This window comes from Paroedura picta, chromosome 7 (assembly GCF_049243985.1).
Source record: "Paroedura picta isolate Pp20150507F chromosome 7, Ppicta_v3.0, whole genome shotgun sequence".
Taxonomy (NCBI): domain Eukaryota; kingdom Metazoa; phylum Chordata; class Lepidosauria; order Squamata; family Gekkonidae; genus Paroedura; species Paroedura picta.
Genome location: NC_135375.1, coordinates 116,186,021 through 116,213,276, shown reverse-complemented (window position 1 = coordinate 116,213,276; position 27,256 = coordinate 116,186,021). Strand labels below are relative to the sequence as shown.

Genomic DNA, 27,256 nt, shown 5'->3' with positions numbered 1-27,256 from the left:
CAGCGAGGGGTGAGAGAGCCTACCTGATTGGCAGTTCATTGTTTTCTTTATGTTACATATAAGGTTGTGTTATGTATTATACAACATTGTAAAATGCTCCAGGCCAGCTTGTCGAGATGTCATATACATTTAAATGTACATAAAAATAAGATAAAGTGTTCCCAAATATTAACTTCCTTTCCCATCAGAGGACACTCTACACTTCTGAGATTAAAACACAAATCAAAATCCAATTAGACATATAAGTCTGCATATAATTGTATACAAAAGCCCAGGTGTTACCCCTGTCCAGTGAAACTGATGCCATGCACTGCACAACATGGTAGAAGGCAGACACACACACGCGCACGCACACACTCAGAACTCTTTCAGAAGGGACTTTTGTCTGCAAAGAGTTAAAGATCCCTTTTCCTGGGTTTGCCTCCCAGTGCATGGCTTCAGGCAGTGCGCAGCTGAGCAGCATGGTTACTGTCATCAAGCTGGAATGCACCACTGGCCTGAGCTGTCCAATCAGAGCTCAGCTTGAGGGTTTATATAGAAAAGCATTTCCTCTGCAGCACAGGCAGAAAGGGAGTGTGGCGGCTGCAGCATCAACAAGGACAAGCCCAGCTGTAGGGGAGTGCCCAGGCTCAGAGCGCACAGGATCCTGCTTTGGCCCTGCTGGTTGTATGGTAAGTGCTGTGCCACTAAGCGTTCCTAAGAGCAACAAAAGTACTCACCTATTAAGAATGCTGCGCTCCTCGGCTGAATTATTGTGAAGTTCTAAGGCTCAATTTTTTGAAGCCAGCCCCAGGATTCCCTTTCAAGAGCTTCATTCTTTCTTTCAAAGAACTTCATTCTTTCAAAGAGATCTTATCTGCAAAAGATAATCTGTTTTAAACCAATAAGTGCTCAGGCCAGGAACTCGTTTAAACGTGCCCTAAGATAACAGCAGTTAAAGAAATGCACTTGTGTGCAAAGCATGAATTCAGTCTTGATGCACTGGTTTCCTTTTTATCCCTCTTTTGTTTGCTGCTGTATGCGACTATTGTTATACAATACACCTTGATACCATTTTAATATTGAAAAGGGTAATAACTCGCAGTTTCTTTTAAGGTTTCTATAAATAGCTGTGCAGTCTGCGGGGTTTGGCTTGGTTTAAATTTGGTTCCACTGTGATTTTAATGTCCAAAAATATAATAATTTGAGGTTTCTTTTAAGAAGCTGTGCAGTTGCCAGGTGGGGTGGGTGGACTTGGGTTTCGGCATGGTTCCTTGGTGTTCTTGCTTCTCCGTTTCCATCCAAGCAAAATGCCATTTTGTGCCGTTTTTGACACAGTGTTCGATCTGCATTCACTTAAGACAGGAGATGCCTTCTGAACTGTTAGCTGTGTGCGAAGACCCAAAGAGTTAGTTTGTCTCTCCTTCAGCATTTTGCTGCTTCTCTGCGACAGATGGGCAGAAGAGCCTTAAAAGCCACGCCTCAGTTAACAAACCCCAGCCTTGCAGTCATAATCTGTCTTTTGACTTTCTCTAGACTGTCACTGTTCTTTTTGGTTGGGTCTTAATTGGTGCCAAGAACTTGTCCTGTAGTCCGGGGGTGGGAGGGCTGCTTTGCTCTTGTGTGCTGCTCTCTCTCTCTCTCCTCCTGCATCCATCTGCATTGCAGACAGGATCCAGACCAGGCTGGGGCACATGCCAGGGCAGCACTGCTGAGCTCTACATAGACTCCATCTGCACAGATGCCAGGCTGCCTCCTCCTTCAGTGAAAGCAGCAAAAAGCAGAATTGCCCAGATAGTTCTAAACCCATGGTGCAGCAGCGTCCACTGATGGCTGTCAGTGTGCCCCGACTTCTCACACGTCAGCTACACATGAGGCAGACCAATGCCTGACCTGATTTAGGGAGACCTTGTTGGGAATGAAAAGGTCTGCCTGGGAACCAGCACTGGAAAAGAGTTGCATCTTGAGGGTGTCAAGCAATGCTTCCTGCATTACACCAGTGTACATCCCCATCAACTCATCCACAAAGTATCAGTTTTGCTGAATGAGAATCCATTCCATACAGTCCACCAAAAGTGGGCATCATGCCAAGCTTCTTGTACAGTAAATTAGTTAGACTCTCAGGTTCCAGGGAAGTATGGGGGGGGGGGGAGATTGCTGCAACTGACTAATGGAGCTACTCCCTCCCCCCATCTCTTTATTGGCAGCAGAGACCGCAGGGTGGGTCCCTGCTGCTGTTTGCCACCTTCTGGACGGGGCTGTTCACTCAGCCTCAGAGACAGTCACTGAGAATTCTTGTACATTTTGAAATCAATGGGCATCTGCTCATGTGTAACGGTGCAGTTTTTTAAAAAGGGGTAAATGGCAACCAATGATCTGTTGGTCTTCAGCATAGCCAGAGCATCTGAGCTCAAAGAAAAAAGATTTGAAAAAGCACTACTCATGGGGGCAGGAAAGTGGCCTCTAAAGGAAGGTTTCCATCAAGAGTCCAGCCCTGAACAGCATGGCATGGAGGGAGACAGAATCCAGAGGAGGATCTGCTCTGCTCAAGAAGTCATGTCTGTTCAGGCACGAGCAATTGACCGCAGGAAAGCATCCTTGGGACCAGAAAGGCCGAAAGGTGGAAACTGATAAGTAATGTCCTCAAAAGAGGCAGCTGACAGGTACGCCCCGTGTAGGATCATGCAGACATGATGGCTTATGCAAATCCTTGAGTCTCCAAGGGTCCAGCGCTCCTAGTTCCGCTGTAGCTCTTTGGCATCTTGGCCCAGTGCCAGCTTTGTCCCAATGTTAGCATGATTCATGGGTGACCTGCCTAGAGGGGTGAAGCAGTCAAGGCTGTCCCAGGACTGATGAGGAAAGGTTGGGGGAGCCTGGTCTGTTTAGCCTGGAGGAGACGGCTGAGATAACCATAACTTCATATTTAAAAAGCTGCCATGAAGAAGATGGAGCAGAGTTGTTCTCTCTTGCCCCTGAGGGACAGACCAGAACGAATGGGATGAAATCAATTCAAAAGAAATTCCGTCTAAACATCCGGAAAAAGTTCCTGACAGTTGGAGCAGTTCCTCAGTGGAACCGGCTTCCTCGGGAGGTGGTGGGTTCTCCATCTTTGGAGATTTTTAAACAGAGGCTGGATAGCCATCTGACGGAGAGACCAATTCTGTGAAGGTTCAAGGGGGTGGCAGGTGACAGTGGGTGAGAAATAGGGTTGTGCATGTCCTGCATTGTTTGGGGGGTTGGACCAGGTACCAGGAGGTACCTTCCAACTCTGTTATTTTATTATTCTAGGAGGCATCTGACTGCCCAGCAGAGCTCAGGAAAAGAGCACAGTGGTGCTAGCCCAGCAGGTCAATGCCTGGATGACAGGAATAACAAAAGAAATTCTGGGTCAATTAAGAGATGGCCTGATGTGGGCTTACTTACTGCAGCCTTTGCTGAGTAGTGGAGGAAGCCCTCAAGCCCTTGAAGATTAGACACTGCATAAACAACACTTTATTTCCAGTCTTTTAGATCAGAACAATAAATGCTAGGATAGCAAAACAAGTAAAATGTTGATCAAAAGCACATGTTAAATCATAAAATCACAATTTAAATAATGATGACTGTAAAATTATAAATGTGAGTATTATAAAAACATGGAATCACTGATTGGTTCAAAACTGAGAAAGGAGTTTGGCAAGACTGTATACTGTCGCCTTCCCTATTTAACTTGTATGCGGAGCACATCATGAGGAAAGCGGGGTTAGATGAGTCACAAATTGGGACCAAGATTGCAGGGAGAAATATCAACAACCTCAGATATGCAGATGATACCATTCTAATGGCAGAAAGTGAAGAGGAACTAAAGAGCCTGTTGGATCATTGTCCATGGGGTCGCGATGGGTCGCAATGGGTTGGACACGACTTCGCACCTAACAACAACAACTTATAAAAATGCAAAATATTTCATTTTCCTATAAAAAAATTGTTCAATATATATGGTGGCAGTACAAAATTTGACAGTCCATAGGGTGTTTTGGGGAAGGCACTGGCAAACCACCCCGTACTGAGTCTGCCACGAAAACGCTAGAGGGCGTCAGACATGACCCGGTGCTTGCACAGGGGATACCTTTACCTTTAGGATGTTTTGGCATTCTCATCATTTAAAAGTTTCTTTACCTTTTCTTTTGCTGCTAGGCCTGTGTACCTCTCTAATATATTCCAAAAACTTTTTGTCATGGTACTGTCTCTGGAGAATGGTGGGCTAAAAATTTAATAAATAAATAAATAATGTATCATATATGGGGCAGCGGGCTAGAAAATGCTCCCTTGTTTAAACCTGATTTCTGGGACAGGGCGTAGTCTCTGAAGGAGGGTTTTTTTATATGCTCTGCATAAACACAAAGACTTTTCAGGTTAAAGTAACAAATTGACTATTTCAATGTGAACAAAATAGATGCATGATAATATGTATGGAAAATTCTTTCTTGAAATTTAGCTTTTTGTTATCGTAGATGTAGGGATGTCTCCTGGATTTTTCAGGTCTAATTTTTTGTTCATTTGTAAATACAGAATGGAAATGATTTTTTAAAAAGGAATGTCAAAGTGCTGCGGAGATAACAGGCTTGTTTGTTTATATTCCTCTGTGCTCTCATTTTATGCTTTACCTGGCAATGCCAAAAAATCAACTCACAGGTGTGCTGAAACTGATACTTGTCTCATGAGCCATCTATGATACCTCCTACTGAAGACAGCCTGAATCAAGACTGTTGGTTGCCCAATTTGGCAACAGGCCCCGGATGTGCCTGTTAGTGTCCTAAGGCCTTCCTGAAACACAGGGCTTTATTGCTTCACACAGAGACAGAAGAACACACACACACACTTCAAAGGATTACTTCCATTCATTTTCTATGGCTGCTTTGAAGCACAAGTGCCAAATCATTAACTGCCAACAGCATGGGAAAGGGTTTGCCAGTGGGGAAAGGGACTATAAAACCCTTAAGATGCCTCTTATGGTCTCTTCAGTCACTCTATGTGAGGACTTTGCTTTCCGCTTGTCCAGCTTTTGTTGCAAGCCCACACTCCAAAGCCTGGTGGAAGGACAGTCCACAGAATCAAAGGGAGTCTGTCCAGTCCTGTGCCTAAGAGCATTAGTGAAGTTCAGCATTGGACCCTAGGCTACTAGGACCCTACTGCTCCATTCCTGGCCACTTCTGCAGAGGAAAACTCTGGCAAAGGAAAGGGATTTAGAATTCAGTTCGAGGATGGGGCTGTGGGAACAGAGGCAAAAAGTGCACAGTTCTTATTTACAAAATGCCCAAATTCAGGAGAGAATCTTATAAACAGCAAGACTCCTAGGGGCCTAATGGGTAGAAAAACAACCCTCCCTTTATAATCTATGTATTTTTTCCAGACTGGTAATGCCTTTGGTAGACCACTTTCAACTCTATGAAGAGCCCTGTCCCATGATGGCTATTCTCACTTGGGGGGATAGGAACACTCCGCAGATCAGGCGAGGGGGAGGGAGGACAGAGACAGGCTCCAGGCAACCCCTGTTGGTAGGTCTGCCCTGGATACAAGTCCTACATCTGATTCCAATTGAAGTTCAGGATGCAGAGGAGAAAAGCATCTTAGCATCTCTCCCCCAAATTTTAAGGAGATTGAAGAGACTGGAAAAATAGCAAAACGCCAAAAATGACATACAGGTTGTTTTGCTTTCAGAAATCCTCTAAAGAGGAAGTGAAGGAGTGAGCAGCCAGACCTCTGAAGATAGGAACCTCTTTCCCAACACCATGAAGTTGCTCTTCGTCTCATCCATAGCGCTGATTGCAGTCCTTGCAGACTTTGTCTCCGTAAGTTATGCAACCGCACATAGTTCCTTTCATGCTTGTACTTCTTTCCATTTTTGACCATGACCAGGCTTCCTCTTTTGTCAGGGGCCCAAGCTGATTTTTGTACCTTCCTTCTTTATTTCTCTAAAAATATCTGCTTGTTGTCTTCTGCAACATGGTTGTGGTTTGAGAATATATGAGCCTGCTCATGGATCACAGAATCATAGATTTGGAAAGTACACCCAGGGTCATCTAGTCCAACCCCCGCAGAATGCAGGAAATACACAACATTGCAGTTTGCAGGCCATCAGAGGACATGCCTTGATCCCAAGGAAGGGAAAACTCTGGTTTAGAGCACAGAAGGACTACAGTGCCTGCCATTTTGACATCCACAGCCTGAAGACTGCTGTCAGACCTCAAAGAATCCTGCTGTGCAAGGAGAGGTAGCCTAAAAATAAAATAAATAAATGAATAAATTTCCAGTCAGGTTGTGGCCCAGTTGACTGTGGGCTGGACAATCACATCTTGCAGCAGCTCCTCCATCCTTTTACTGGCTGACTGGTCCTCAGGGTCCCTTGAGTCATTTCCCCAGTGGGTTGAACGGAAACAATGATTGACCAGTTGTATGGCAAATGGAGCCAGGATTTTTTTTTTTTAACCTGTGGCACAAACACTGATAATTCCACCCTAATTCCTGGAACCTGTTATTGTTCTCTCTTAGGCTCGGCATTGGGAGAAACCGTATAAGCAAGCAAGCAAAACTAAATATGGCCAACAAGGTACAGAAACATCTTTTGTTGTAGCTTGAACAAAAGCTATGGTGCTGGAAAGTGCTGTCAAGTCACAGGCAACTTGTGTAAGGTGGCCAGATGGTCCCACTTTTGGAGGGACATCTGGGGGCGCCTGGCAAATTGTACTTATCTTGAAATATATATATATATATATATATATATATATATATATATATATATATATATATATATATATATATATATATATATATATATATATATATATGTGTGTGTGTGTGTATGTATATATATATATATATATATATATATATATATGTGTGTGTGTGTGTGTATGTATATATATATATATATATATATATATATATATATATATATATATATATATATATATATATATGTGTGTGTGTGTGTGTATGTATATATATATATATATATATATATATATATATATATATATATGTGTGTGTGTGTGTGTATGTATATATATATATATATATATATATATATATATATATATATATATATATATATATATACATACACACACACACACTACAATACTATTTTTGCATTCTATGCATTCTATGAAACTTTTTGAAACTTTTTGTTGCTCCATATAGCCCAAATTTTTAATCGAGAACCCCCCCCCCCCCGGTCAATGGTGTCCCACTTTACCAGTGTTAAAAACTAGTCACCTTAAACTTGTGGCAACTTGTGGCACAGGTATTCTGTGGTGGCTGGACTTTGCCTGGCTCGGTGTCATGAACTTGGACTTCCTTGACTGTCTCCCAAGGACTAACCAGGATCATTCCTCCTTAGCTTCAAAGCCCAATGTGGTCAGGCTAGCATGAGCAGGTTTGCTATTTGTTAAATATGTGCAACAACTAAGATTCCTTTTAAGGAAAAACAGGCTGGGGACAGAGATGTCAACTTTGGAGCAAAGAAAAATGGGAAGGAAAGGAAATCTAATCCTTCCCCAACTCTTATTTCCACTGCAGCTGCTGCCCAGGCCACAGCTTGCCCACCCACTAGCCTCCATCTAATCAGAAATTGGGGGTTGGGAGGTCAGGATTACCTGGGAGAAGGGTTCAGCACCCTGCCTTCCTCTTGCTCCCAACCTCTCCCTGTCACTTCCCCTTAGCCAGTAGGTAAGGTGACTAGATTTTAACATTGGTAAAGCGGGATACCATTGACCGGGGGGGTTCTCGATTAAAAATTTGATCTATATGGAGCAACAAAAAGTTTCATAGAACGCACAAAACACAAAAACAGTATTGTAATAAGTACAGTTTGCCAGGTGCCCCCAGATGTCCCTCCAAAAGTGGGACAATCTGGTCACCTTACCAATGGGGCCATGCATTTGGAGGCAGAGCATGCAACTCTACATGTTCATGCAATATAAAGGGGCATTGACATCTTTTTGTTTCTAGACTGCGACTGTTTACATGGAGGAACGTGCATCTCCTATCATCTCTTCTCGCAAGTCAGGCGCTGCTTGTGTCCCCAAGGTTACAGTGGAGATCACTGTGAAATAGGTATGATGCTTCTCAGCCATTTACATTTCACCTGACCGCACAGAACTAGCATTATGCTCAGTGTCTCGGTTTTATGCACTGATATGGGCTGGCTGGTGATGCCATTTCAAAAATTAGTTGTGATTCAAGGCCAGAATATGTCTAGCTAGCTGGTGGTAGGGGAAGGGGAGCAAATTACATTGGATATGAGCAAAGCAGAAACAGAAATTTGCACCTTACTGTCCCCACAGATCACAAACCTGCTTTGGCCACAATTTGTCTGGAAAGCTGGGGGGAAACTAGAAGGTGGATGACCACCTGACAATGTTAATGCAGGTGGTTGGGAGATGACATAGAGTAAAATATCCTTGGGGAGGCAGCCACGTTCTCAGTTGTCAACTTTTGTCCTCAGATGCCAAAAGTCAGTGTTACATGGACAGTGGTGAGGACTACAGAGGAACCAAGTCGGTGAGCGAGCTGAACGAGCAGTGCCTGGCCTGGAACTCCCCTCTGCTGAAGAGGTGGCCGTATAACGATGGCATGGAAAATGCCATGCTGCTCGGGTTAGGCAAACACAATTACTGCAGGTACCTACCGGTCGTGTTCTCTGAGAACCTTGGCTGAGATGCGCAGCCACAGTGCCTGTAAGGCCAGATCTTCTGCCAGCATTTAGTGGAGGCCAGGCAGATTGAAGAAATGCTCTGCCCCTCCTCCAGCATTCTCAGCAAGCAAGGTGAGAGCCAGTTTGGTGTAGTGGTTAGGAGTGCGGACTTCTAATCTGGCAAGCCGGGTTCGATTCTGCGCTCCCCCACATGCAACCAGCTGGGTGACCTTGGGCTCGCCATGGCACTGATAAAACTGTTCTGACCGAGCAGGAATATCAGGGCTCTCTCAGCCTCACCTACCCCACAGGGTGTCTGTTGTGGGGAGAGGAATGGGAAGGCGACTGTAAGCCGCTTTGAGCCTCCTTCGGGTAGGGAAAAGCGGCATATAAGAACCAACTCTTCTTCTTCTTCTTCATTTCCGTCATCACGCTGCAGTCGTATCAGGAATCTGGGTGGGAGGGGGGGGTTGGTGTGGGACGGTTAGGAGATCCTTAGGGCATTGTTTTATTGTTATTTTATGTATTGTTAGCTGCTCCAAGCCAGCCAGCTGAGAGTGGTGGCCTAAAAATATTACAAATAAATAAATAAAGGCCAAACCCATCTGCTTGATCATGCTCAGAAGGGTTCCTTCATTCCATTCACGCAATGGAAATCATTTAATGCTTTTAGGATACAGATGGGGATAAACAGGGCTGCCATTTGTCCAGTGGCAGTGGCCGGACTCCCACTGCCATGCAAGAATAGGGGGCAAGGACTCCACGTCACAACGTCACTTCCTGGGAATCATGGAATTCTCCAGATCTTTATGGTATTTTTCCATTTACATAGGAGAATTCCTGGCGTGTAAAGATATTTATTCTGTATACAGCAGGAAATGGTGTTGCAACCCTGGATACTGACAGGTTGGAATGTAGAGAAATATAGATGCCGTGGGAAGCCAACATGGCAACTAAAATATCCAAAATGGACTTCTATAGAGTCTTCTATCTTCAATAATTATTTATATTCTTTATAATTTCACACAAGTCCCAACACATTTTGCCTTATAGCTTTTTCAACGGACAATGGTTCTTTGAAAATACAAAGGTAAAATTAGTGGTTGTTCAACAGTAATAAATATGTATATATCAACAAATTAACAGGTAATTGTCATGAATACATACTTTATATCTTAGGACTAACTTCAGTTTTACAAAAGAATCTCTTGACAGAGTATCTAAAACAGAAATAAAACATTCAAATTATTATGAAAACAGGAGCAAGTATATTCCTCAATGACTGTAAAATTATAACAAGCTAATATTGTTGTTATAACTTAAACTTGTAAAAAAGAAGACAAAACAGAGACTTACAAGGTCATACTAACCATAGCTAAATGTAGCTTGTGGCGCTCCAGATGCACCTGAATCAGGGTGAAGAGAATGCTACCCTCTCTAATTGTCAACAGCTGGGACACTGCACTCCTTGAGTCAAACAATTACAGTGGTTACAGAAAACAACGAAAGTCCAACAAGTTATTCAACCCCTTAGGTTCCAATGTTCCAGTTTTAAAGATAGCATGAGTTTCCTCTTGTTCTAATAATTTATTATCTAGTCTCTTAAAGCTTTCTTTTTCAAATTTTTAAAAAACATAACAGCGCAATTCTTCCCATTTATGATTTTTGGTTATACAGTGTTCGACAATGGGGGCAGAAAGGACACCATTTTTTATTCGAGATTTATGCTCACTTAGGTGTGTTCCTATGGCTCGAGTGCTTTTACCAATGTAAATTAAAGAACAAGAACATAAAATAAAATATAATACACGAGTACTGGCACAGTTGGAAATACTATTATGTTTAAGAGTAATAATGTAGGTAGAGAGAAGGAACTCAGAGCCTTCAATGAAACTATTGCAGAAGGAGCAAGAACCATATTTGAACTGTCCCTTTGGCAAGTGGGTCTGTTTTACAACTGTCTAATGGTCTGTTCTGACTAATAAGTCTTTAATATTCTTTGTCCGTTTGAAGGCAACTCTGAGTGGTGTTTTAATGCCAGTATAATCACTAACAACATTCCAGTATTTAGAAATAATATTCTTAATAGTATAGGCGAGTATTCCAGAACCCAGGGAAGTCCATTTTCATTCTTAGGTGATTTGTCTCTGAACAGGGAGTCCCTGGGAGCAGAGAGGGCTCTTTGAAAAGATTTGTGAATAACCTTATTAGAATAGCCATGATCCTTAAGAGCTCTTTTTAGGGTGTTTGCAGCTAACATAAATTCTGTTTTTGAGGAACTATTCCTTATGCATCTTAAAAATTGACCAAATGGAAGGTTGAGGATGTGTTGCCGATGATAAGATTGGTAAGAGAGTAAGGAGTTACAATCAGTAGGCTTTCCAAACAAGGATAGCTGTAATCCACCTATATTATTGAAAGAGACTAACGTATCTAGAAAGGAAACACTAATATTACTATATGTTCCCTCAAATTTAATAGAACGGTGTAGGCTCAAAAAATCCAGAAATACAAGCCTCATCATTAAGCACTGGAAAAATGTCATCAATATAGCACCCCATAAAGATTATATTGGAGTGGTAAGAATTACTATCAGGATTCAGAAAGGGACTCTTTTCAAAGGGAGCCACATATAGAATGGCTACAGTGGGTGCTACTGCGCAACCCATACTAACTCCATCAATTTGGGGGTGGGGGGGAACTGGTCCTGAAACCTAAAGAAATTAAAATCAAAAATAACATCAGGAAGATCCATGAGCAAGTGTGTGGGAGGATTTAATTGTTTCCGGGTATTTAGAAGGTCTTGTAAACTTTTTCTTGCCTCATTTAAAAGAATGGAAGTATACAAGGATCTCACATCCAGTGTTGCCAACCGGTATGCTGAATCCACCTGTAGATTCTCAACTATAGAGATAGTGTTTGGTATCTTTAATAAATGTGGTTACCTTAGGGACAAGGTACCTTACCCTAGGGATAAAAGGAGACAAATAATAATCCAAGAATTTGGAGAGAGGCTCTAAGAAGAACTTACTATAGGTCTCCCTGGAGGAGGGAGAATTCCTTTATGAATCTTGGGGAGTGTATAGAGCAAAGGAGTCCTAGGAGATTTAACTGTTAGAAATTCAGCTGTAGGTTCTGAAATAAGAGACAATGCACGAGCCTCATTTACTATAGTCTAAATAAGCGGTCCACAAGCTTTTTTTGGTTGCGGACCCCTGCCAAGGGGTGGGGAGAGAGGGTGACTCAAGGCCCGTGCAAACGCAAATGCACGGACCTGCCACACGTGCGCATTTGTGCCTGGCGGGGCCGCAAATGCACATGCGCGGCTGTTTCACGCTTGCAAGTTTGCACTCCCGGTGGGGCCGCAAACACGCATGCACGGCAGCTCTGCACGTGCGTGCATGTACAAAATAGCCGTGCGTGTGTTTGTGGTCATGCCAGGCACAAACACGCATGTTTGGCAGGTACGTGCATGCGCAACAGGTCTGCACATGCGCGGCAGGTCCGCGCATATGGCAGGTCCGCACATGCGTATTTGCGCCGTTGACATTCCGGCGGCCACGCTTCCCTCCCCCCCCTTCCGCAGCAAGAAGCTTGCCGGGCCGTAAGGTAATCGGCCGCTTCGGCAGCCGGTTTGTTCGCGGCCTGGCGAGCTTCTCGCTGCGGGGGGAGGCAGGGAGAGGGAGCCACGGCCCGCTGCCGAAGCTCTCGCAGCCCGGCACTAGTCTAAATGATATTGCTAACCTTCAAAGTAGGATCAGAAGAAAGTTTCTTATAAGCTAAGAGGTATTCTGCATGGAGCCAAATAAAACAGTTTAAAAAACAACCAGTTTAGACTGCTTTATTATATTACAATTGTTGTTCTGCATTGAATATAGTCCATTGAAAAACTACGTTGCAATGCTCTCTGCATGAAACAATTCATAGCCCTGCCTCCTGTAGTTTTGCCATCTCCGCTTTGTTATCTAATGCAGTGGTCCCCAACCTTTTTTAGGCTGGGGACCGGCAGGGCAACTGCCCCGCCACGCATTGTGCATGCGCGGCTGCACCCGCGTATAGCGCATGCGCTGCCGCGGCCAAAATCACACATGCGCCATGCGCAACCGAAATCGCGCATGCGCAACCGAAATCGCGCACTTTTGATTTCGGCCGCACATGGCGCACGTGCACATGCGCTGCCCGGCCGCGCATGCGCAATACGCAGGCGCGGCCCTGATTCCCTCTCCCCCCCTCCCGCAGTAAGAAGCTTCTCGAGCCGCAAGCTTGTGGCCTGGGAAGTTTTTTACTGCGGGGGGGCGGGGAGAGGGAACCATGGCCCGGCGCCATGGCCTTCGCAGCCCGGCACCGGGCCGTGGCCCGCAGGTTGGGGACCACTGCTCTAATGCACTCACTAATCTGCATAACTAAAGAGCTTCTCTGCATAACTAATAGGCCATATCAGGCAAGGCAGGAGAGAAATGAATCGGTTAAAAGCTTCTTCAGAAACAACGCTTAAAAGATGCTTAAAGCACCAAAGAGACAATTCACCATGCAGAGCAAAATCAGTTTTGCGGAGTAAATTCACTCTTCTATGCAGAGATCAGAAAAACAACGATGTATTTAGTGAGTTTTCATCAGCTTATCCATCATGCAGAATAGGCCCAAGTTGCTGCAGGGCTTCTGCTCTATAATCTTCTATATTGAGAATAACAATAGCGCCCCCTTTATATGCAGGTTTCACAATAATATCGGTGTCGTCTCTAAAGGATTGAATTAATTGTCTTTCTTTGTTGCTAATATTCTGATGTAATTTAGGGAGATTATATTCTGCTGCTGTTATGTCTTAAAGTACTAGTCTCTGAAAATCATTCAGGAAACTCCTGATTCAGATAACCAGAAATAAACATTTGAGATTTCATAGTCTCTTTGGTCTCTATTGAACTTGTTTTGTTTGAATTCCATAATCTCTTGTGAAAAGGATTTAATTTTTTGCTCCAAAGATAAGAGCTTAGATTCAAATTCATCCATTGATAAATCATGCTTGAAATCAGTGATTTTTCTCTAATTAAGAGCATGAGGTCATTTGAACATTTATTCAAAATAGCTAGCCACTTAGCTTTAAAATCTTCATGCTCCCGAATTGTATTTACGTATTTATTATTGTTGAACAACTACTCATTTTACCTTTGTATTTCCCAAGAATATTGTCCCTTGAAAAAGCTATAAGGCGAAACGTGTTGGGACTTGTGTGAAATTATAAAGAATAAAGAATTATTGAAGACTAGAAAATAAGCCTGCTGTAATCCAAATACAGCGGGCTCTAGGGAGGCTGTGGAGGTAGAGGTGGCAGCGGGGCCAGAGCATGTACCCGAGGCCAGGTGTTGGCCATCTGGGGAGGCGGCAGCGAGTAATCCTGGCCGGCCCCCCGGCCCGTGGCTTACCGGAGTGCCTGTGCAAGGCAGGAAGTGGAGGCAGCCGGGCTGGAGGGCAGGAGAGAGCTGGTTGCTGGAGTCTGGAGCTGCTCAGTGTGGCTCCCTGGGCGCGGCTGGGGCAGCTTCGGCCGTCGGGTGGGCAGGGTGGGCGGAGGTAGCGCTCCAGCACGATGTTGAGGCTTCCGCTTGCGGCTCTGTGGGACAGTGGGCGAGCGGAGTGTTGTGCGAGCGGCACAGCTCCTCTTGCGCGGCTTCGGCAGCCTCCGGTGTCAGGTGGGCGGGGTGGCCGGCGGCGCCGCTCCCCCATGGCGCCGCTCCCGGCTCCGTGGGACAGCGGGGAAGCAGAGCATTGTGTGGGCGGCGCGGCGCCTCGTGTGCTGTTTCCGGAGGCTTGGGCGTCAGGTGGGCGGGTTGGTCGGCGGCGCCGCTCCCCCACGGTGCTCAGGCTGGAGGTCCCGGCTTCGTGCAGGCGGGGCGGGCGGCGGCTGCAGCGAGGCGGGGACATCTTGTGGCGGCGCAGGCTGCTCCCGGCTGCGTGGGCCCGTTGTTGGTGGCGGCATCTGGGCCCTCCTAGTCTCGCGGGCAGGCGGCAACCTGCCCTATGGGCGGCAAGCCAGGTAATGGCGCTTTTCGCACGTTTTTTTTTCTTTTTTTTAATGTCGGTGGCTCTTCGGAGTTTTCTGTTGCGGCCATGAGGGCTGGGAGCCCCCAGGCCGGCGGCTCGACACAGCGAGAGGCGCTTGGCACCTCTCGGCGCGTCAGGCCAGCGGCCAGGGAGCCCCCGGCAGCCGCGCTGTGCACGGCTGCCGGAGGCTCCCTTGCAGCCGGCCTGACGCGTCGGAGGCGCGAAGCGCCTCCGACGCATCAGGCCGGCGGCAAAGAAGCAACTGTGAGCCACGCTGCGCGCAGCTCGCAGTTGCTCCAGGCTGGGAATCGGAAGGACCAATCCGGACCCTTCCTCATCCCGGACACATCCCGCCTCAGAACACCTTACCATTTTATTTAGTCCGTGGCGCCCGTGGCGCCACGGGCGGTGTTAAGATAGAACACTCCATATAAGTCCATTTTGGATATTTTATTGCCATATTGGTTCCCCCGTGCATCTATATTTCTCTATATTGGATTCTTCACTGGGACCCACCCCTCCCAGTTTATTATTTTTGCTTCTGCAATATGGAACATAAGGCATCCATGCCTTATGAGGAGAGGTTGAGAGATGTGTGACACAGTTTACTAATTTAACAGAATTACTTTTTGCTTTATGTTCCCACTGTCATGATGGTAGTTCATAGTCTGAGGAAGAGTGCTTGCACTTGAAAGCTCACGCCCTGAATAAATCTTTATTGGTCTTAAAGGTGCCCCTGGACTATGATTTTATTAACCTAGGGATAAGTTACCTACACTTTGTAAAAATTGTGCGAGAAAGAGTGTAAGCTGAAGCACCTGCTGAAATCTCCCTGCTCAACAGTCCTGTCCTCCTTGGCCTGTGCTTCTGCAAGGTAGTCTTTAGCAAGGACTGTTACTAAACCAGCTGTCCAAAAAGCATATTCAACAATGTTCTGCTGTTCATCCACATATTTTAGTTTCCCAGTTAGGTTCAAGAGATCTTTATACTTAAGGTAGCCCAATCTTCTCTGTTGGGCTTTATCAAAGGCTTCTATTGGAGATTTTAACAAAGATGTGTCAGATGTTAATCTTGATTTATACTTTTTCCATACATTTAATAAAGTTAAGGTCCAGAAATTGAGGTTCATCTTTCTCTTAGCTTTAATTACAGGCCCCCAAAGAGTGAAATCTTTGTTCCGTATGTTCTGCTGTTCATGAAAGGAACTTTACAGCCCTCTGCTGGTGGGTTCTAGTATCACCAAGAGGCAGTGAACATGGTTTTACTATTTTACAGAAATCCAGATGGTCGATCTAAACCATGGTGTTACGTTAGGAGGGGGTACCGAACCTTTTCAACCTTCTGTGACATATCGGACTGTCACAAACGTAAGTTCTGTCTTGCTTTACGTGGCAGATATTAGGAATCTCAAGATCAAGGTAGGGTGTGTTTAAAGACATCCAAAATCCCTTCTAAGAGCTCAATAATTCTGTGATCTAACCGCATAAGGGGAATGAATAGACATGCACTTTTTGCAGTGTATGTTCCTGCCACAAAGTGGTGCTAACAATAACATGGCCTGACTTAGGCAGAGCCAGACTGTCCCATCACATGAATGCACGACAACATACAAAGATGCTTTATACTGAATCAGATTCCTGGTCCATCAAAGTCGGTATGATTTATTCAGACTAGAAGCAGATCTCCAAGGCCCCAGACTGTTTGGAAAAAAACCCTTTGGTTTCCAGATATTGGTTGTAGTTATGTCAGTATGTCTGATTTTACATTTTTGGCCAGTTTTGCCCTCTCCCAGTAGACCGTAAAAGGGCCTCAACCTAGAGTGAAGAAGCATAATTGTACATGGTGATTTACAAAGTGGGGGCACTTCTAGATGTGATCTTCTGGTAAAGTCCAGGAAGTTATGTCCTGAGTGTGGTTGATTCAGGTTTCACAGCCCAAAGAGTTAGCTTAGAAATTCATAAGGGTCAGCCATATCTGAGGAGGGTATGGAGCACAGGGCTTTTCCCATTGCATTTTTTAAATTGTGAAGTGCCAAAGCAGGTCTTTCTTGCCTAGTCATGGAAACAGCCCTTCACTTGAATGTATTTCCTTCCTTCTACAGAAGGCACATGTGGCCAGAGGACTTTTAGCAAGTACTTTAAGATTGTGGGTGGGAAGAAGGCAGAGATCGAGTCCCAGCCCTGGATAGCAACTATTTTCCAGTTCATGAAGAAAGGTGCAATAAACATGTTTTTATGTGGTGGAAGCCTCATAGATCCTTGCTGGGTTGCTACAGCAGCTCACTGTTTCAAGGGAAAGTAAGTATTCTTTTTCCTCATTTCAGATGTTTTCATTTTTTCAGTCATTTGGTCAACATCCAGAGCAGAGCTCTGGAATTGCACCAGAGTATGTGATAATAATTGGGATGCTTGTGACACCTGTGCATTTTCCCTTTGTGTGCATCATTGCCCTTAGCATCACTTAGCCATGGCATATGACTTGTCAAGAAAAAGGTCACCAAGTCGTACAGTGATCTCCATCTTTGAAACTCTGGTGAGCTTAGAACCATAGTTGGAAGGGACCTCCAGGGTCACCTTAGTCCAACCCCCTGCAGAATACAGGAAATTCACAACTACCTGCCCACCCACAGTGACCCCAATTCCATGCCCAAAAGATGCCCCCTCCCTCCCCCAAAAAATCCCTGGCAAATCTGGCCTGGAGGACATTTGTCTCTGAACCCCAAGGAGGCAATTGGCATTTCCCTCGGCATGCAAGAAAGGGCCACAAAACCCAAGCTCAGACATAATCCCTGCTACCCAGCCACTTACAATGTGCAGCCACTTACAGAATCAACATTTCTGTCACGTGGCTATCTAGCTTCTGCTTTAAAATTTCCAAGGAAGAAGAACCCACCACCTCCCAAGGAAGCCTGTTCCACTGAGGAACCATTCTGTCAGGAACTTCTTCCAGATGTTAAGCCAAAAATTCTTTTGAATTAATTTCATCCCATTGGTTTTGATCTGACCCTCTGGGGCAACAGAAAATAACTCTGTTCCATCCTCCATATTACAGCCCTTCAAGTATTTGAAGATAGTTGTCTTCTCTCCAGGCTAAACAGCTTCAGAGTTCAGGCTGGGGAGAAAAGTTGTAGAACCAGCAGGGAGAAGCCTCAGTGTGAAAAGGGAGGCAAGAGGGCTTCCTCTTGATTCAAGTCCAGCAGCACCTTCAAGGCCAACAAGGTTTTGATGAGCTTTCTCAAGTCAGACCAAGATGACCAACATAATCTGGGACTCTAGAAGAACTAGGACAGATCACTTTTCATATTGGTATTAATTGCTTTTGACATCAGTACAACTTTTTCATGACTTGAATTGGGAATATTTCTGATCCATAGCTGTAAAGGCAGGGCTAAGATTAAAGAAATCCAAATAAATTAAATACTTGATTTAATTTGAAAACACTTTCAAAAACACTTGATGGATGTCCACAGGCAACAAGTTGAGAACCCTCCTTCTAGAAGGCATATTCGCAAAGGGCCACCCTGTCCACGTAGTGTCCGGGTTGAGTCCGGGTGGCGTCCGGGTGAGCAGGCCAATCCGGACATGCCCAGCAAAGCTCTGGAGTGCTCACCTGAAGGAGCCAACCGAGCGGGCCAATCCAGACACGCCCAACAAAGCTGGGTGATTCCAGATTGGGACGCCCCGGATTGCAGCACCCTCTCCTCTTCGCCAAGGCTGCCCCTGGGTCCACCATGGTGAGAGGCCTTCCCAGTCCCTAGGGCAGCTCTCAGCTGGCGCGCCCGGCGGGAAGGAGCCTCTCCACTGTCCCAGGGTCTGGCAAGGCCTCTTGCAATGATGACTGGCTTTCTCGGACCCAGGGGCAGCTCTCCACAGGCACCCCTGCAGGGAGGGCCTCTCCGCTGCCCCTGGGTCTGGCAAGACCTTTCGCTATGGCAAGAGGCCTTCCTGGACCCAGGGACAGCTCTCCGCCACTACAGCCAACTCCACAAGCCTACTAGGAGCCCAGGATGCCAGTATAAGGTAGGCTGGGGGGGGTCTCCCTTATCCATCCCTTCCCCTTACCCCTTCTCCCCTTTCAAAGCCGATATAGATATAGATATAGATATAGATATACTAAATTCCAAGCCCATCCTTAAGGACGGGCTCGGAAGGGCCCCCCACCCCTTGGCAAGAACATCCAGTGCCCGAGGGACGGCGTGGCTGTGGGGTGGCATGGGGAAGTGCGTTGGCCTGCAGGCTCGTCGGGGTGCAGCCGTTTAAACCCATTACTGCGTGTCCTCTCCTCTGCAGCCAACAGAAACAGCATCCTGCCCTCCTCCAAGTGACAACCTTTCAAATACTTAAAGAGGGCTATCGTGTCCCCTCTCAACCTCCTTTTCTCCAGGCTGAACATTCCCAAGTCCCTCAACCTATCTTCATAGGGCTTGGTCCCTTGGCCCCAGATCATCCTTGTTCCTCTCCTCTGTACACTTTCAATTTTATCTACATCCTTCTTGAAGTGAGGCCTCCAGAACTGCACACAGTACTCCAGGTGTGGTCTGACCAGTGCCGCATACAATGGGACTATGACATCTTGTGATTTTGATGTGATGCCCCTGTTGATACAGCCCAAAGTGGCAATTTGCCTTTTTTACCGCTGCATCACACTGCCTGCTCATGTTTAGTTTACAATCCACAAGTACCCCAAGGTCTCGTTCACACACAGTGCTACCTAGAAGCGTATCCCCCATCCAGTAGGCATACTTTTCATTTCTCTGACCCAGATGCAGAACTTTACACTTATCTTTATTAAATTGCATCTTGTTCTCATTTGCCCATTTTTCCATTGTGTTCAGATCTCGTTGAACTCTGTCTCTATCTTCCGGAGTATTTGCCAGTCCTCCCAATTTGGTGTCATCTGCAAACTTGATGAGTAGTCCCTCCACCCCCTCATCTAGATCATTAATAAATATGTTAAAAAGTACCGGGCCGAGCACCGAGCCCTGAGGTACCCCGCTACTCACCTCTCTCCAGTCTGATGAAACACCATTGACAACAACTCTTTGAGTGCGGTTCTCTAACCAATTCCCTATCCACTTAACTATCTGAAAATCCAGATTGAAGTCCTTCAACTTATCCATCAGAACATCATGGGGAACCTTGTCAAAAGCTTTACTAAAATCCAAGTAAATGACATCAACCGAATTTGCCCGATCCAGCAAACCTGTTACTTGGTCAAAAAAGGAAACCAGGTCGGTCTGGCAGGACCTGTTGGAGACAAATCCATGCTGACTTCCTTGGATCACCAAATTGTCCTCCAGATGTTTGCAGATCGCTCCCTTTAATATCTGCTCCATTATCTTCCCCACAACAGAGGTCAGACTCACTGGTCTGTAGTTTCCTGGGTCATCCTTCCTCCCTTTTTTGAAGATCGGAATAACGTTTGCTCTCTTCCAGTCCTCCGGGACATCTCCAGTCCTTAAAGAGGTCCCGAAGATGATGGACAAGGGCTGTGCAAGTTCTCTGGAAAGTTCTTTGAGCACTCTTGGGTGCATTTCATCGGGCCCTGGGGATCTGAACTCATCCAGTGCAGCTAAATGCCTCTCGACAACCTCTCTATCCATGTTAACCTGCCACCTAGACACTATCCTTTGGCTACGGCCATCTCTAGATGTGCCTAAACACTTTGACCTGTGGGAAAAAATACATGTAAAATAGGCACTAAGCCTTTCTGCTTTCTCTGCATCTTCCATTAGAGTTTGTCCATCCGCACTCAACAGTGGGCCTATTGCCTCCTTTACTTTATGTTTGCTCCTCACATAACTGAAAAATCTTTTCTTGTTACAGTGGGCTTCCCTGGCCAATCTTAGCTCACTCTCAGCTTTGGCCTTTCTGATGATTGATTTACAGTGCCTAGTAACCTGTAGGTACTCTTCTTTAGAGCTCTATCCTTCCCTCCATTTCCTGAACATTTTCCTTTTCTTTCTTAGTTCCTTGAAGTTCTCTGTTCATTCAAATAGCTTCTTAGAGCTCCTGCAGTGTTTTCGTCTTTCTGGGATAGTCATTGATTGAGCATGCAATAGCTCTTGTTTGAGTAGCGCCCACCCTTCACATGCTCCCTTCCCTTCCAGCATTCTCATCCATGGTATGACACTCATCATGTCTCTGAGTTTATTAAAGTTTCCCCTACAAAAATCCAAAATCCGCGTCTGGCTACAAGCTTCCTTGGCTCCCCATCTCAAAAAGAATTCTATGAGGACATGGTCACTTCCCCCTAGGGTCCCCACCTCCTTCACCTCATCCACCAACTCTTGCCTGTTGGTCAGTATTAAGTCCAGTATGGCTGAACCTCTTGTGGGTTCATCTACCATTTGATAAATGAAATTGTCAGCCAGGCAGGTCAGAAAGTTGCATGACTGAGGACACTTCGCAGAGTTTGTTTCCCAGCACACATCTGGGAAATTGAAGTCACCCATGATGACAAGGTCCTGTCGCTTGGATATTTTCTCAATCTGCTCACAAAGTGCAGCATCCACATCCTCTCGTTGATCAGGCGGTCGGTAGCAGACACCAACCACCACACTGTTTTCCCCTCGCTTATTTTCACCCAGATGCTTTCCTCTGTAGATATGCTCTCCTTCACTAGAATTTCCTGACAGGTAAGCCCTTTCCTCACATACAGTGCCACTCCTCCACCTCTTCGATCTATTCTGTTTTTTCTGAACAGTTCATATCCATCCACCATTACATTCCAGTCATGAGAATCATTCCACCAAGTTTCTGTGATGATCTGGAAGGTGCGCTATCTGGGCAGCGTGGCTGGGGCGAGGACGGGGTGACAGGACGGAAGCTGGATGGGGGGGGGGGAAGCTGGCTGCAGGAGTCTGCCGTGGCTGGGTGCGTTGACCTTGGGGGGAAGCGGTAATGGCAGCGAGGTGGTGTGAGGAAAGCCCTTGGGGGGGCCTTTGGAAAGGTCCTTCCCAGACTCCGCATTCCCCAGCTGGCACTCTGTGGCCAGGGAAGGGCTTTAAAGCTGTTTGGGGGGGAGACAGGCTTGGGAACGGGGGGCAGAGTGCGCTTGGACCTTAGGATTCGTCGGCTCGCTGGGGTGGCGAGTTGCGGGGTGGCTTGAGTGCGAAATTCTGGAAGGAGGTGGCAAAGCAGCTGCCTCAGCAGGCAGGACATAGTGGGCGTGACACTGGGTGGGCAGCTCTGCGCCGGTTCCTTGACTGTGTCGAATGGCAGAGGGGCGAATCGGAAGGCGCTTCACGCCTCCCGATTGGCCCCTCCACTTCTCAGTCCGGTGCCAAGGAGCCAATGGTATCCCGGACTCGGCTCACCCCCACCCCCCTAAGCCTTTTATTTATACCATGGAGCAGTATAAAGATGCCAAATATTGTTTATTTAATTAACATATTGACAGGTATAATGGATATAATGTATATTTTATTATGCTGTAGCAAAACAAAGTATTCTCATAAATCAGACAACAAAGTAAAAGTGACAGAAAGGTTGTGGGAAACTGTTTTATGAAAATAACATTGTAGGAATCTTGCTGACATTCAGGGCTATATTCCTTTTTTTCTCTTCAGGAGTCTTGACCCGTCCCAGTTCACCGTTGTTCTTGGAAAGACCTCATTGAACATGGACGAAATGAACGAACAAAGATTTAAGGTTGAAAGGGTTATCCTTCATGAAGAATTTTCAGAAGAATCTCCAAATTTAAACAATGACATTGGTAAAGCCCCAAATTTCCCCTCCAATCATTGGCATATTTCACATTTAAGTAGAAAGAATTCTACAGGTGACCACTAGAAAGTGGTTTCCTATTTGGCAAGTGGCCCAATACATTATTTTCCATACATTCTTGAGTGGAGGGGGGCAAAAGGACAGAAATCACAAACAGTGAAGAACAAGTGTGTTTATATGAACAGAACAAGAGTATGTGAAATGATCTAGAAAAGCAATTGGAAATTGGCTTTTCTGCTTTCAATTGTTGATGACTGAAGGTTGTGTTGATGAAATCAATTCTGTTCTCGATTTAGCCCTACTGAGGATCAGAGCATCTTCAGGACGGTGCGCAGAAGAGTCAACCACTGTCAAAACCGTTTGTTTGCCACCTAAAAACTTAGCATTGAATGACAATTTCCGGTGCGAAGTTTCTGGCTATGGGAAAGCAAACAGCAGTAAGTGAACTCCCTTTCCTTTCCTGTAATGGGCAGTGCTCAGGATTGCTAAAGTCCAGAATTGACCCAAGGACTAGGATGTGGACATTTTAAATTAATCAGCAGAAGGATCCCCACGGTGGCTAGCCTTGAAATTCATTTGTCAGCTTTGCCATCGAGAAACCTGCTAGCAGTAGACTTCCCTGGGGAAAGTCCTAATCCAATGTCACATGTCTGTTTGTCTGCAGGTGATATTTTATATGCAAGAATTCTGAAATCAACCAATGTGAATCTGATAGCCCAGTCCTTGTGCCAGGATGAATATTATCCGGATCGCGATCTGAATAGCAACATGTTCTGTGCAGGAGATGCACGCTGGAAGACTGATGCATGCCAAGTAAGTTGGCTTAGAAGGCATTTATAAATTCTGTCTCCTGGGAAATGTAACATATGTGAACAAAATATTTCTAAGGTACAGCTGGGGGCTTCAGAGCTGAGTGCTCCTCCACCCAAAACCTCTCATAAAATATGGTAGAAAAAGCCATTGAGTTGCATCCAACTTAATGGGACCATTAAGACTTCCAAGGCAAGCGATGGTGCGGTTTGCCATGGCCTGTCTCTGCATAGCACTTTGGACTTCCTTGGTGGTCTCCCATTCAAGGACTAATCAGGGTCAATCATATTTTGCTTCGAAGAACCAACACAAAATCAGGCTTGCTCATGCCATTCAGGTCTCATTGGTAGAGAGCCTGTGTCATATAACACAGTCCTGCACTGTTGGTGGCACTCCAACTCTGCTGTAACTCAGGAGTCTGCTGCAGGCAGATTCCTTGAAGGTGCCATGACTTCTTCCTTTCCTGCTGTTGCAATGTGTTGGTGCATCTTCAGAATTCCTGGTTATTTTAGCTATCAGCTTTCCCCCATTTAAATGAAAACAAGAAGCAGTTCAATAAGGAGAAGTACATCTGGGTCACAAAACTGAGAAATATGCATACTGGATGGCAGTATGTGTTAACTAGATCTTTGGGTAGTTGTGGACTGTGTGCTAAATATGAGCAGACAGTGTGATGCAGCAGTAAAGAAGGCAAATGAAATCATAGAATCATAGAATCATAGAGTTGGAAGAAGCCATACAGGCCATCTAGTCCAACCCCCTGCTCAACGCAGGATTAGCCCTAAGCATCCTAAAGCATCCAAGAAAAATGTGTATCCAACCTTTGCTTGAAGACTGCCAGTGAGGGGGAGCTCACCACCTCCTTAGGCAGCCTATTCCACTGCTGAACTACTCTGACTGTGAAAAATTTCTTCCTGATATCTAGCCTATATCGTTGTACTTGAAGTTTAAACCCATTACTGCGTGTCCTCTCCTCTGCAGCCAACACAAACAGCATCCTGCCCTCCTCCACGTGACAACCTTTCAAATACTTAAAGAGGGCTATCATGTCCCCTCTCAACCTCCTTTTCTCCAGGCTGAACATTCCCAAGTCCCTCAACCTATCTTCATTGGGCTTGGTCCCTTGGCCCCAGATCATCCTCGTCGCTCTCCTCTGTACCCTTTCAATTTTATCTACGTCCTTCTTGAAGTGAGGCCTCCAGAACTGCACACAGTACTTCAGGTGTGGTCTGACCAGTGCCGTATACAATGGGACTATGACATCTTGTGATTTTGATGTGATGCCTCTGTTGATACAGCCCAAAATGGCATTTGCCTTTTTTACCGCTGCATCACACTGCCTGCTCATGTTTAGTTTACAGTCCACAAGTACCCCAAGGTCTCGTTCACACACAGTGTTACCTAGAAGCGTATCCCCCATCCAGTAGGCATGCTTTTCATTTTTCTGGGTCAGAAAAATGAAAAGCATGCCTACTGGATGGGGGATACGCTTCTAGGTATCACTGTGTGTGAACGAGACCTTGGGGTACTTGTGGATTGTAAACTATTGTAAATCTTGAACTGTGTCACATCAAAATCACAAGATGTCAGTCTCACTGTATACCACATTGTTCAAAACCCATCTGGAGTCCTGTGTGCAGTTCTGGAAGCTTCACTTACAAAAGGACATGGACAAAATTGAAAGGGTACAGAGGAGAGTGACGAGGATGATCTGGGGCCAAGGGACCAAGCCCTATGAAGATAGGTTGAGGGACTTGGGAATGTTCAGCCTGGAGAAAAGGAGGTTGAGAGGGGACGCGCAATAATGGGTTTAAATTACAAGTACAACGATATAGGCTAGATATCATGAAGAAATTGTTCACAGTCAGAGTAGTTCAGCAGTGGAATGGGCTGGCTAAGGAGGTGGGGAGCTCTCCCTCACTGGCTGTCTTCAAGCAGCAGCTGGACAAATTCTTATTCTGGATGCTTGAGGCTGATCCTGTATTGTGCAGGGGGTGGGACTAGTTGGCCTCTCTGGACATTTCTCACTCTAGGATTCTATGAATCTAGTTCAGCAGTGGAATGAGCTGCCTAAGGAGGTGGGGAGCTCCCCCTCACAGTCTTCAAGCAGTGGCTGGGCAGATACTTTAGGCTGAGCCTGCATTGAGCAGAGGGTTGGACTACATGGCCTGTAGGGTACCATCCATGATTCTATGAGTCTATGAAATGAAAGGAATTCTTCTTCCCATATCCAACCTCTGATTGGTGTTAGGCCACTTGCATAGGTCTGTCATGTAACTGTCCTTTTTGGTCTTGCTTTACCAGGGTGATTCTGGTGGTCCTCTGGTATGTGAGTCCAATGGCAGCATGGTGCTATACGGCATTGTCAGCTGGGGAGATGGCTGTGCTAAGGAAAGGAAGCCTGGAGTCTACACCAGGGTAACCAGATACCTCCCTTGGATCGAATCTCACATGAATGGAATGTACTTCAAAAGCTACTATCCTTCTAAGTGAAAATAGGATTTCCTTTGCAGCAGGGACCTAAAGCCCAGATCCAGAGTGTTTGTAACAACATCCAACTAGTGAAAACTGAGCCAAACTACAATGCAGTGCATTGAAACTCCCAGTCTGGTCTTGGAGTTTATCTTGCCTCTTTTGAGGGTACCTTTTCAGACTTCTCATGGGGTTATTTGTCAATGTTCATCCCACTTTGTCTGAAACAGAAATCTATCTCCATCGCTGTGGACGATACAAAAATTCTCCAATGGGAAGAAACTACTATATAATATTTAACATTTAAATATTGCGTGTTTGCCAGCCAATGTACTTTACACATCATTATTATTTACAGGAATTGGTTTTATAATATGCTGACAGTTCCTTCAGGTTTTAAAATCAGCTATTACTAATGGTAATCATGCTGGTCCCTTTGTATCGGATGGTCTGAGATTTAAGTGCTAAATTGTTTTGAAATTTTGGTGTTTACATTTCTCAAGTGAACTGAACTTTCTCTTTTTTAAAAAAGATTTTGTATCTCAAATGTTTTTTCTTTTTTAAAAAAAAGCTAATGAATGGCCACCAGCCATTATGATCTCCACAGAGGGAAACAAGTTTGAGGGCATTAAAAAGGGGGAAAGGTTGGTTTCCGCGAAACCAGTAGTGAAGCAACGACTGTTGTTATGAGGACTATTCTTGAAATTACCGGCTCTGCCATTCCTGTTGCAACTATTAGCCAGGTGGACTGTGTAAAGTAGAATGCAGGACTAAATGTACCACTGGTCTGATATTCGTATTCATATTAAGGAGACCATTCTGACAGGCAGGCAATGGAGGTCAAGAAGCATTACATGGCAAATGTAACACTGTGCCTAATTCCAAGCATTCTTTCACCAATTTAACCTGATACAAAAACCATAGTGCAGACGTGCCCATATTCTCTAGTGGTCAAAGTACTGTCATTCTCAGGGATGTTCTATGTGTATGGTAATTTCTGAAAAAATCTCCTGTATCCCTCACCAACTTTACAATGTTCTTTGCACTCATCTGTTTGACTTTGGAACAACAGCAAAAAGATGAAGTATGGCCAATGGCTGCCCCCACATAATGAAGAACTTTTTAAATACATAGTTTGGCAATTACTTTTTCCTAGTCCTGTTTTGTTAAGTATATTTTGCTTAATGAATATGTAATATGTATGTGGGAGGCAGGAACCTCTGTTTTTATTTAAGAACTTTGTTTAACTTATTGCAAATAAACCAGGGATTTTAAAAGCCTGTATATGGTAGCATTTTCTTCGTTTTTCTTCTTCATCACATTGTGTTTAAATGATTCACTTATTTCGTATATTTTTATCCCAAAAAAGTGGCTTACGGCAAATGCATTTTTAAATACATGTGCATACAGTACCCAGAGTAGACAAGTCCTCTTAGGTCCTCCAGCCAGCCAGTCCGGGGCAGGACTCTGAGCCATGTCTTGGCTTGGGATCCCTGGCAACAGGAAAGAGAAAAACAGCCAGTCTCAATGGCAAGCATCCTCGCTCAGTTCTTCC

At 45.3% G+C, this 27,256-nt stretch overlaps 1 protein-coding gene across 1 annotated transcript; it reads left to right on the top strand.

The window, feature by feature from the left end:
* Positions 1 to 548: 548 nt before the first annotated feature.
* Positions 549 to 26,985, top strand: PLAU (plasminogen activator, urokinase). The gene is made up of 11 exons (XM_077346145.1): positions 549 to 671; positions 5,680 to 5,810; positions 6,511 to 6,568; positions 7,972 to 8,076; positions 8,468 to 8,642; positions 15,968 to 16,059; positions 16,794 to 16,989; positions 22,263 to 22,408; positions 22,716 to 22,856; positions 23,084 to 23,232; positions 25,534 to 26,985. The coding sequence occupies exons 2-11, from the start codon at positions 5,751 to 5,753 to the stop codon at positions 25,720 to 25,722; spliced, it is 1,311 nt and encodes a 436-aa protein (XP_077202260.1). The 5' UTR covers positions 549 to 671; positions 5,680 to 5,750; the 3' UTR covers positions 25,723 to 26,985.
* Positions 26,986 to 27,256: the final 271 nt, after the last annotated feature.

Bases quoted from the DNA above. Each gene is read 5' to 3' on its own strand.
- PLAU (XM_077346145.1), top strand. From the start codon at position 5,751: ATGAAGTTGCTCTTCGTCTCATCCATAGCGCTGATTGCAGTCCTTGCA. The intron at 8,643-15,967 runs GTACCTACCGGT...ACTATTTTACAG, and splicing joins GGCAAACACAATTACTGCAG to AAATCCAGATGGTCGATCTA. The intron at 16,060-16,793 runs GTAAGTTCTGTC...TTCCTTCTACAG, and splicing joins CATATCGGACTGTCACAAAC to AAGGCACATGTGGCCAGAGG.